The sequence below is a fragment of the Heliangelus exortis genome, chromosome 6 (genome assembly GCF_036169615.1).
Source record: "Heliangelus exortis chromosome 6, bHelExo1.hap1, whole genome shotgun sequence".
Classification (NCBI taxonomy): domain Eukaryota; kingdom Metazoa; phylum Chordata; class Aves; order Apodiformes; family Trochilidae; genus Heliangelus; species Heliangelus exortis.
The window spans coordinates 3,938,577-3,950,633 of record NC_092427.1 but is presented as its reverse complement, the minus strand read 5'-3'; the positions used below and the strand labels follow the sequence as shown (position 1 = coordinate 3,950,633).

At 39.0% G+C, this 12,057-nt stretch overlaps 1 protein-coding gene across 24 annotated transcripts in view; it reads right to left on the bottom strand.

Moving 5' to 3' along the window:
* Nucleotides 1-525: 525 nt before the first annotated feature.
* The window catches only part of GTDC1 (glycosyltransferase like domain containing 1), a 182,211-nt gene continuing 170,679 nt past the window's right edge, over nt 526-12,057 (bottom strand). For 23 of the 24 annotated variants that reach the window (XM_071746411.1, XM_071746417.1, XM_071746416.1 and 20 more), the window contains 3 exons: nt 9,800-9,870; nt 8,954-9,045; nt 526-1,712 (listed from right to left, as the gene is read on the bottom strand). In XM_071746411.1, the coding sequence (XP_071602512.1) occupies nt 1,629-1,712; nt 8,954-9,045; nt 9,800-9,870 (247 nt within the window). In that variant the 3' untranslated portion in view covers nt 526-1,628. The remainder of the gene's footprint in view (nt 1,713-8,953; nt 9,046-9,799; nt 9,871-12,057) is intronic. The other variant, XM_071746431.1, reaches the window with a different exon arrangement.

Here is a 12,057-nt window from a genome sequence, read left to right as displayed (position 1 = left end):
AAACATCTGAACACTTACCATTGGATGTCCCTTGGGTTTTTTTTTTTATTCTTAATGGAGTAATTTTAAAGAGGGGTGCCCCATGCTCTTGCTGGCACTGAAAAAGGACAGTTCAGCATCTTGAAGGCATCAATAGGTGTGTGGAGGGGGACATGCCTGCATCTTTCACCTGCTATGGATGAAACTCAGGCAAAGGAAAGATGCTGCCAGGTGACAGCGTGCCAGGATGAGGAAACAAGGTACCCTGCCTGATGGAAGGGAAACTGAGTCCATCCCTGTCCACAAAGAGTGATCTTAGCAGATCTGTTCACATCAGAACACCTTACCGAGAGTCTTCTTCTTGCTTCTTCCCATAGTGGAGCTGAAAATCTTGGAATTGTCATAACGTTTTATTATCACTTGCAAAACAGATTCTACTTCATCAGATAAAGACACAATTGCATTCATTGACTCTGACACAAGGATATGCATAGTGATAAACATACAGATAGATGTACACACTTATACATGAATGAGATATGCTAATTAAAAATTGCAGTGGGCACTTTATTAAAAATTTATTGTACAATCTCCATCTTCAAAACATTTTACATCAACAAATATAGCAGCTTGACTGCTGGAATCATAAGTGATTTATCTTTAAAAGGCTGTATTTGTAACTGGATGCGAAGATTCTTGATGAACTGCCGTTACATTTAAACTACTGGTTTTTATTGGAAGTATTCTGACTGTTATCTGTTTGTTCTCCATCCTTGTGAGAAATAAAACAAGTGTCTCGGCTTTCATTTTATCGGATAGATGGCACCATGTAGCATATTTCCCATGCTAGTTTGAATTACAGCTGTTTATCTTTCAGCTTTCTTTAAGATTAATTAAATGCAAATGTAACTCCGCGAATCATGGGATTACCTGCCAGACCCCTTATTAATACCTTCACTTAAAAACCCCCGTGCCAGAGAGTCATTAATTTGGAAAAAAAAAAAGGGGAAAAAAAAAAAAAAAAAAAAAAGGAAAAGAAAAAGAAAAGAAAAATGCTAAAGCAGCCCTTTGCCTCCAAACAACCCAGAGATGGCTGCCCAATTAGTCCGGCAGCGTTTGGATCCTCCTTTCAGGCCCTGTGGCCCTTTGAGGACACAATAAGGCTCCAATGATAACCTGGCAACCTAGGTAGAAACTCAGCCAAGTGTGAGCTTTTGAAGCTGCAGCTTGGCTGCCATCGTGTCGGCAAAAAGAAAGAATTCAGGCACCATGTCATCCAGTACAAAGGATGAAAACAGATTCAACCGGAAATTCAATGTGGCACCACATATGGGATACATGAGTGCGGTTATACAACAGGCCACATATTTTTTTTTGAACAGTCTCCTGCATGTGATGCCGAGGACATGTGTAACCATCATAACGTCTCTAAGAATCTGTATTTAATTTGAGCTGGGGTGGTGGCAGGGATTGGAGATCTGAAGCCGCCACAGGTTTGTGGCAGATGGCTCTGTGTCAGCTATGACAAGCAGCCAGGCTCGGCTTCCTCTGCAGATTTTCTTTTCTCTCTGATCAGGTAAATATGGGCACACTCTGGAAACTTCCACAATTCTGCCTGAGGCTGCAAGTTTGTGACTTAGCCCCATCTGTCACAAATCTTCCCTCGGTTCTGCTGCAAGCAGAGACCTGAATTTACCGCCGAGTGCTGCCCAAGAAAACCCATCCGTCTCGCCCTACGAGGAAGCAGAAGAGAAGAGCACACGAAGCCACGTTAGATGCTGGGACACAAAAGAGATGTCTCTGTGCCAAATATCTCTGCAACAACTGGGATTTTGGGAAGGGTGGAAGGGAGTTGGTTGGAGAACCCTTATGTGGTGTTATTTGGAACTGGGGTGAATTCAGTGTTTGTTTGTTTGTTTTAAAGACAGGTAAGTTGGTTGGCAGCCCCAGGTGATTTGCTCCTGGTTGAGTGTTTCCACCATCAATCCGCCATCTGCTTTACTGGGGGTTCTGGTGGACACATCAAGGATTGAATGCCCGTGGGGACCCCCTTCTCCCTCTGACATGACAGAACCAGGAACCAGCAGAAACAAGGGTCTCATTCTCCTGCTTGACCATGGTTGGTCTGTCTCTGGGCTTTAACCTTGGAGAGAATAAATTCAAGCCTCTTTTTTTTTTTTTTTCTTTTTTTTTTTTTTTGTGAGGTGCAAACTCCATAAAAAAGTCTGGGCACTTGTTTTTTCAAGGAATATAACATTATTGAGTCAACAGTCCCTAAACACGCAGGAACAAAATCATCAAGAGAAGCAAAGTTTTCACATAAAACATGATCTCCCCATGAAAAACAGGCAAAATAATATGATGTCAGGAGCAGTAAAATAAACTTTATGATGTAAGTGACTTTTTTGTTTTTGTTTCTTGTGTCCTAAGATCAGGACTGAAGTAATTAATATCTACTCTGCCATCATTAGACTTCAGAGTTAATGGTTAGAACTTAATATGGACTCTTCATCCACTCAGACTGGCTGTTTCAAGACATTTGGAGTTCAAGTAGACAGCAGAGATTACCTCAACATAATTAAGAATTAGAGACACAAAACCTGAGCTTTGGCTGGCAGGACAGCAGAGTGATTTGCAGAGCCAATCCATATTGGGTCAACTTTACTCCATGTCCCATCTCTTTCCCTCTGTAAGCAAGTATTGGGAAGGAATCAAAGTGGAAAGGAACTTGTAGACTTTTGAAGTTTAACTCTCAAACTTCAAGCACCTTTGGAAACCATCAGCAGAAGACAGAGTTGGTTTACATGGATTGGGTGCACCCTGAGGCCTGAGTAAGAGCTATATAACACTCCTCAGTAGAGCAAATGTATTTCCCTGAACAAACTGGTCTGTTCTGCAGTTTCTTATGCTGGCTTTTAAAAATTAATTTAATTTTTTCTGCCTTTAAAGAAAAAGCATCAAATGCTGGATGTGAGGCTGTGCAAGATATGCTAGTAGGTACCTTGCATAGGATGGTTCAGAACACACTGACCAACCAAAACAGCAGGAAAACAGTTTCTTTCTCAAGGTAATTTGAATAAATTTAACTGAAAAAAAAAACCCTTTTCATACTTTTTGCAGCTTCTCTTTCAAAGTCAATCCTATATCCTTTGGCCCATTTCTCTATCTACTGCTTTACATTGGCTGTGGCTCATTTGCCACTTTTCATTTACTTTCTATAAACTAAATTGGAAAGTACCTAATACTGTTAGAATAAAAAGTTCAAAGTCCTGGTGTTTATGCTGAAAGATGCACAAGTAACAAGATGCTTTCTTAGTGAAGAATGGATTTGTATCTCAGAGAGCCAAGAGCAAGGCAAGCCTTGGGAGAAGCTCAGGTGCAGACCACATGCATGTCTGTATATGTGCAAACTTACATATATGTCTATGTAGACACATGCTATGTCCATGCATGCTATGGATGGTCACAGAATGACCTAACAGACAACTTCAACAGCCTATTTTCTAGCTCATTTCTTCCATGGTGAGGATCTCCATCAGCCAGCAGACCTCTCTCTATCACAGCTGCTCCCTGCCCCACACCCTGCTAGAAGACCTAAGGTTGACCCAAAATGCTTATATTGTGTCCCACAGGCCAGAAGCTCTTCCCACCTATCCAAACCCCCTTAGTTAGCTGGATTTCACCTCTATCAGTTGTACATGTGGGAATGAAAAATATTAAGACCTTAGTCTGACCTGGATGCAACCTAACTGAACTTTGAAGTTAGATCCTGCTTCGAGCAGAGGCTGACCAGTTGGCCTCCAGAGGAACCTTTCTTAATCACTTCATGATTCTATGTCCTAAATAAATAACCAGTCTTTCTTCATGTAAGAAATCCTTCTGTTATATACATTTTACTTATGATCTCATGCTTCAGCACGGAAACAGAGATGGAAGAGCATGGACATGGTACACTGCACTCTAGAGCTCCCAGGCTGCTAGAACCTTCTCTTGAAGGATCTGAGAAGCAGATCTAGACCAGCTTTGAAACCATTTAAATTATGCTCACTTGAAACTGAGCACCTCAGGAGGCAAAGACAAGTTTCCCACTTGTGCTTCTAACCTTCTTCTGACCTGCACCCAATGTTAACCAGGTAGAAGCACAAATCCAATACAAAACCTGCTTTTTTTTTCCTCTGCAAATATTCTCTGCTGATGCACAGAAAACCAGCAGGATGCATGGAAATATTTGTACTATTTGCATACCCCATAAAGCTCTAAATTAACTTTATCATCTCAGGACAAAAGATCTGGAGAACACTGTAAGTAAACATCTGCTCAATCTATATTCACCATTAAAAAAGTAAACAATAGTTCTGGCTCCATAAGGAACAGGTTGAAAATTATAAGAGTGCAACACATCACACAAACCAGTGGCCTCCCTAAAGTAAGGTTCACACCAGCACAAAATCAGCTCTCAAGCATCAAAACGGCTTGAAAGATGAGAGACTGGAATATAAACATGCAATAACATTCACAAGGAGAACCTGAAAAGACTGGAATACTGCAAGTGTTTGACAAATGTTTATAAAATAATGAATGGTATAGAAAAGATGGATGGGGAGACTCTGCTTCTGGGTGACCAACTCTGTAAGACGAAGAAACCACTCAATTGAAGATGGGGAAACCATGAGCCAACTGAAGGAAAGGTTTTTAACACTGTCTGTAAATACAAAATGAACCATTTTGCTACAGAAAGCCATGAAAGACAAAACCAGGGGGTTCTAAAGGCCTGAATGTCCAATCATAGAATGGTTGCAGTTGGAGGGGACATTTAAATGTCATTTAGTCCAGTGCCCTAAAGTGGGAACTATTACACACAGCCTGGCAACACTTAGTACTGAATGGCTATAAAAGAAGATAAAATCTCCAAGTCCAAGGTTAGGATCCATCTCTAAAAGACAGGAGAAGACCTTTAAGTCCTTTTCTACCTGTGCCAGAGTTCTCCCAAATATCTGATGGCCAACACTATCAAAGGCATGGTATTAAACACACAGTGTACCAATCCAGAGCAGCAGTTAGCATCCTTTGGGAAAAATTAATTTCTCGTGGGGGTTTTCTGGGGAGTGGGTAAGAAAAAGTGCAGATGCATCATCCACAGTCTGTACAACATCTATGAACATTTACTGCTGCTTGCAAAGGGGCTGAGGGGCTGATGTGACAGTGGGCACGAGGCTGCCCCATATGCCCACGTGTCCAGCACCCTATATCCTTGGGCTGAGAATGCTGCCTCCCTCCCTTTGCCTAAATATTAAAGCTGGATCAGGAGGCAGTTTTCCATTCTACATGTTTTCCTGATATACTGAAGATGCTGCTTTATCTCATGTCAGAGACAAAAGGAAAAAGGGAAAAAAAAGAAAAGTTTTGTTAGAACTCCCCTATGCAGCCAAATCCTGAGACTGGAAACAATTCAGATGTCTATGGTCTAACTGGGATCTTAATTTGATTTTACAGCAGTTTAATCCCTTTGAATTCAGCAGATTTCCTTCTGCAGTGGTGTAAGAAAGAAAAAAATCACGCCATGTGTCTTTTCATAGGCAGGTGAGCTTCTGTAGTGTGATGGAAATGAGAAGATGAATGTCAGAAAGTGGGCCAAATTCTTTTCTCTGTTAAACAAGCATGAGTGAGAGTAGGATTTTTCTGTAGGAACTGAAGCTGACAGCATGTCAACCAGCACTCATTCAGCTGGGAGGGCTGGGAGAGATTATTTAAAGTTGTCAGCTCCTTCCATGCCTGGCTTTTGGCAACTCTTCTTGTCCCTTTCCACTGTATACTCTTTATACATGCTGTTTTAAATTAAGAAACTCAAGTGAGGGAACTGAAAGGTAAACTTCAAGAAATAATGCAGAAACAAATGCTTTGCCCTATTTTATTTTTAATTTTAAAGGTACTAGAAAGGGAGCTTGCAAACACTGACAGGTCCTACAGGGTACTCCGATGGAAACTGATGCCCTGGTGTTACTTGCTTCATTCTGGAACTTACTTTGGCAACCACAAATACCCTGAGCCAGAGAGCAACTTTTGATTCCAGAAAACTGGAACAGAACAAGGTACTGATAACAAAGGAGGTTTGCTTTCCACTCATCTCCATCTTCTGCTAATAAGTGGTGGAAGGCAATAATGATGAAATGCAATGGAGCCAGTCCTAGGTGCTGTGAGAATACACAGGGTAAGTCATACATCATTTGGAAAGCTTTTCATAGATGCTTACATTATGGACACTTTAGAAAAGTCTGCCAGCAAGAATCTGCTCTTTGGAGTTAAGCTACTGCAGTTTAATGTCTTGGTCTGTACATTTTGAAAGGGCTTGGAAATTTGAAAGTTTGCTGTGTTGGGCTCCCCATCCTCACCACCCCACTGCTCTCCCCTCCCAACTTTTGTCAGTGCCAGCACCGAGGACAACTGAAGGAATAAACAGCCCATTTAATTAGGCCACTAATTATTATGGATAGCCTTAGTAATAAAACCCCAACCATATGTCAAAGGATAACTCAAGTTACTTCTGATGGTGATGGAGCAGAGTCCCCCCACCAGCAAAGAAAAGCACTGCTTGCTTCTGGGGCATTTTTCTTTTCAAGACTTCACAAGTATTTTATGAATTTTAGGCAGGGATCATGCCAGAGAGGTTTCTCAAAAAGAAATAGCTCTGCTATGTTAGTACTACATTAGTACACACTACTGTGCTGGGGTTCTCCTTTTTATTCACTGTATTATTTTACACACTGTAGTATTTATAATATTATATCGATCTGAAACAAGTGAAAAGACAATGGATGTGCTGCATTTCCTTCATGATTTCACTCCTTTCAGCTTCTAAAAACCAACATCAGCCCAACCATACTGACATTACCAGCACATATCTGTGCTAGCATTGCTCTGGGAGGGTTTGTGGATGGTGTCCTTGCAAAAGGAAGACTTAGTGTGCGTGGGAGTACGTACAAAAAGGACAGCTCTAAAGGTATTCTCCGAGCTGATCCAAAGCCTATTAAAGACAACTGGGATCTTTTCTCTGGTGCTTGCAGGTTTGGGATTAGGCTTGGCTTTACCCATTTTAAAACGATCCCTCAGTTCAGCTCGGTCTCCACCTGTTGAAGACCTGAACAGTTCAGAAGATCTGAACTGTGAATAAGCCTGTGTCTGACACACCTTCAGCTTCTACCTCCAAATCATCCCAAGGGATTGTTTTTTAAAAAAAGAGAAAAACACTCCAAGCAACTCAGCATTTTGCTTATGGGGTTTGTACACGATTTAAACCCATACCATTATAGATATCAGTGTTTGCTCTACAGTTATTTCAATTGTTAGTGCACCTTGGCTCTACAGAGGAGCTGGAGATCCACATGTAGCTACAAGATCCACGTGAACTCAACTATTAGCCAGGCTTGGAGCATTGGGAAATGCCAAGGTAAACGTTTAAGGACTGTTTTCCCATTGAAGCCACCATGTATAACTACATGATACTATTGACTCAAGAAGCAATGCTGAGCACTGGAAGTGTTCAGTCAGCATTTTAAACTATTATGAGCTACCTTCTGAACCATTGCCAAGTTAATAGACAATGAAAGATAATGAGCTTGAAATTGGGTGTTAAATTGCATTTTTGGTTCTCTTTTTTTTTTTTTTTCCTTTTTTCTTTCTTTCTTGAAGTTTAACTATTTCCTGCAGAAACAGCATCATCTTTGATGTATCATTATGTAAATGTCTATTTTTAGGTCACAAGAAAAAGTCAGGCATAGGCTAAACCTTCCTCGCTCCTCCCGCTATGCACGTGTGGGAAGGGGGAGAGCAGTGGACACCATGCAGCAGGACCCAACAATTTCTGGTCCCCAGAGGGAGGAAGGTGGAGAGATGAGGTTAGGTCTGCTGGCAGCATGAGACTCCAAATTAGGAAAGAGATTACTTGACTTGCTCATTAACAGCGTGCCTGGACGGCGACAGCCAGGGAACAGCTACAAAGACCCTGTTTGCATTGCACGGGTAACATGAGGAGCATTTCTGTGCACTCCCAAGTCTTTAAAGACTTTCAGCTGAACTCAGTTTTTTTTCCCCACCCTAAATCACCTTTGTCGTGTGGGGGGAACTGTATCCAACCTGCCCACAGCAGAGCCAGGACTGTAGAATCAGAAAACGCTGTAAATTTATGTATCAGCATGCAGAAAGTAGCCACTATTTTTCTAAAAGCAGCACTGTGTAGTAATAGCTCTTCACTGGAAGAGTATAAAATGTAGTGCTCCATCCACAACTGCATAATTAAAAAAACCCCAAGTTTGACTCCTAACAGTATAAATACACCTCTTTAAAGTGTGAAAGTTGGTCTAGCATTGAACACTCGATCCAAACTTGAATGGAAAGTCTGACACCAAAATTCTACCCTTCTCTACACAAATAACAAATAGCAGTAAATTATGCTCCTGACAAACTTCTAAAACCTTCAAAATCTTTTAAAAAGCAAAGAGGCAAAATAATAATATTTATTAGCAAAATAATTGCAAAAGGCAGAGGCATCTTACCTGACACCAGTTCACCTGCAGTTTTTGAGGACTGAAGAGTAAATTAGGATCGGAAGGTAGGCTTATCCTCATTAGTATAATTGTAGGATCTTTCTTTTATTTTCCTTTTAAACTAATGAGTTGCATTAATCCAGGTTCATTTTTATAAGCCTCTTGGGTCCAAATGTAAAGGACAGTCATTTTAGAAAACAATAAATTAAAAAAAAGCATGTAGCATGCATTAAGTGCATGTATTTCATAAGACCTAGGTTAATACAACTGGCATCTAGTTTAATTAATCCTTGTTAGTGTAACGACTAATATCCCTCCCTAGCATGTTTCCTTTAAACATTAGTATGTTAATTAAATGTTGTTTTTTTTAAGGGTTTTTTCCCTTTGTACTTCAATATGGCATTATATCATGTAAAACTATTCGGAACAACTACCTTATAGAGATGTTTCCTTACAATATCTGGTCTCTTGCAGAAATTCTGAAGCCTTTTAAAAAGCTGTTCAGGTGTAGAATACAGATATTCAGCTGCAGGAAAAACAGATACATTTTTAATGAAACAAAAACCTCAAAGCACACACTCGATATTAGTCACTTTACTAATTAAAAATGCATATTGCTCTGTGCCGCCTCGTGTTTTACATTATTTAAGCATGATTTTATAAGGTTACCTCAGCTCACAAGGATGTTTAATGCTAAATAAGACTGTGTAGTTGTGCTGTTTAGACATCTCCTTTGGGTGATTAAAATACATTATTCTAATGTAACACAATGCATATGTGATACATTTAGTGATGAGATTTTTCAAAGAACTGGTACTACATTAGTGTGGATCCTGTACCGTAGTTGCATACTATTAAGTATTAAATTGTTTAAATAATTTGGTGTGATTTTCAGGCCTCTTTTTTTTTTTTCTTCCTTTCTTTTTCTTTTTTTTTCCGTGTATCAAAAAAAATCTGCAAGCCATTGCAGCATCACTGACCTTCTAACAAAAAATCTATCATTATGGGTTGTGTATGCTAACAATGAAGAATGCTATTTCAAAACTTGCTTTTGTGTTATCTTAAAAGAACAGATGGCAAATATAAACTTCGACTAATGTATTAAAACACATAAAATTTTCCTTAACACTAACATGTTGGCTTGCCAAATAAACAATTGCTTTTGCTCAAGTTTATTCTCAAACTTTGTATTTTACCATGAATCACGTTTCAGAAAAGAGAAAAAAAAAAAAAAAGAAAAAAGAAAAAAGAAAAAAAAGAATGTGCAACACAGCAGCTACCTGGAAATATCTCTGGGTACACCAGGGCTTTGGGACACAGCGGGTAACAGCCACAATATACAGCTTCAACCCTGGAGATGAGAAATAATAAATACACAAAAATAGACATCAGTGAGCCAAAGACTTATTTTGGTGCAAGAGCACTGAGAGGTTGCCTACACATAACAAGAGTGAAACATTTTCTTTCCTCATCAGCGTAATCCTTCTAAATGCCAAAGTTGCTCTTTTTAAAGAAAATTTTATTGATCATATGAATTACATAGAACAGAACAGCGAGCATATGTTTTGTTCGCTGAATAAATCAAAGCGCAGCTCTGCATTTTTTTGTTTTTTAAATACTGTTTAACACATTTTATAATCAGCAGACAGACACGTGTAACAACATGGTGAAGTATGGACGGCTTTCCTTAATAATGCTGGAGAAAAACAAGGGCATCCATCCGTGAGGCTGGATCTGTGGATCCATATCTGCAGATGCAGATGATCACCTGGCAGAACAGATCTATTCCTTCCACTTTAAGATTCCAAAGGTTCAATATAGCCCAGGAACAACTCACAGCATGCTCTGGCCTGGGATATTTTACCTTACACACGTGATTCAGAAAAATTCCCTTTATTTTTTGGGGCAGAAAGTTGTATTTTTTAATAACTACTGCTGAGATTCCTTTGCCAGAGCACGTGACGCTTTGAACTTGTGCCTTTTTCAAGGAAAAACTTACCTGTCTTCTGTGACTTCAAAGCCAAATATTTTATAATTGAGACAGAGTAGTGCAGTAGTATTTTGTAGTAGCAAACATAAATAAAAGCTCTGCTCTTTGAGCTTGCATTTTAATAGCTGAATGGGTTAAGACACCAAGTTTTCAGTCCACTCTTTTTTGCCTAATGACCATTGATCTGACATAATGTCCCTTCAAAGATACAACTGTAATTTCTGTTGGCCAGAAATTACACACTGAAATTCAAAACACTTCTTAAAATATGTTTATTTTATGAGAGTCTTTGAATTTCCTCCAACATGTTGGCCATACGAGGACTGTATTTTTAACTTCAGTTTCCCTCAGTCCCAGAGAAAAAAAAAAATAATCTCTGATCTTGCCATTCACCTTTTTATTTTTGGTGACAACCCAAAAGGTTTACCCTACCTTGACGTGTGTATTGTGCTTGTGACCTTAACACAGGCACCCAAGTCAGTCCAGAAGAACTCTCTTTCCTTTAGATCTACTCAGCTTTAAAATTGAAAAAAATAAAATGAAGAATAATATATTCCGCTTTCATGCTAAAAAACTTTGCATATCCACAAACCCCAAAGATCCACATTTCCCTGCAAATGCTTCTGCTAGTTGTTTTTTTTTTTTCATAAACTTAAAAAATTTGTAATTTATGTTGGTTTTTTTTTAAATAACATATGCACTTCAGATTGCATTTAAACATTAACAACAATTTCAAAGTGTACATCGTCTAGCACTATATTTTTTACCAAAGGGAAATGTTTCTGATGTGTGATTTAATTGATGATTTCAGTTCTCAAATATTGTGTCATATGTCAAAGCAAATAGATTTTTAAAGTTTTCTTTAATCTAGGAGGAAAAAAAAAGAGTGAAACTGTGGACATTTCAGTAATAGCTCAGATCACTAAGTTATGTTAAAATATTTGCTTTTTAATCATATCATCTGCATGAGGAAAAAAAAGAAAAAAAGAAAAAGAAAAAGAAAAAAAAAAAAAGAAAAAGAAAAAAAAAAAAAAAAAAAAAAAAAAAAGAGCACAGCTCCCTAAAACAAAACTGCAGGCCAAGATGCAATCTGAGTCACCATTTGAGTATGCAATTTCCCCTTCTGAAAAACCTCAATTGGGAGCATGAATTAGTAAAAGCAGAATTTAATGCCTCTGTAGTTTTGCTGGCTAAAAGTTTGAATTTGGAATTCTTTCATTTGCAAAAGATCTGATTTGCATACTCATTTTCTACCTTGCTGCACCTTAAGTTTAGACCCAGTTTCTGAGAGGTCCTTGTTAGGGTGCAGCAAAGTCCTGCTGTAAACCCTGCACCTTTCCAGAGCAGAAACTTGGAGATGGACCAGGACCCAGGGTCAGTCTCCAGGAGCTTTGCACCTCCCACTCTTTTCTGTCCTTCCCCAGGAAAAAAAAAAAAATCATATCATAACAATAATACAATTATTCCTCATTTCAATCCTTAAGCACTACTAGTTAAGTAATAAATAGAGTTCCAATTGATCTATTGTTAAAATGGCTAGTAAATGAC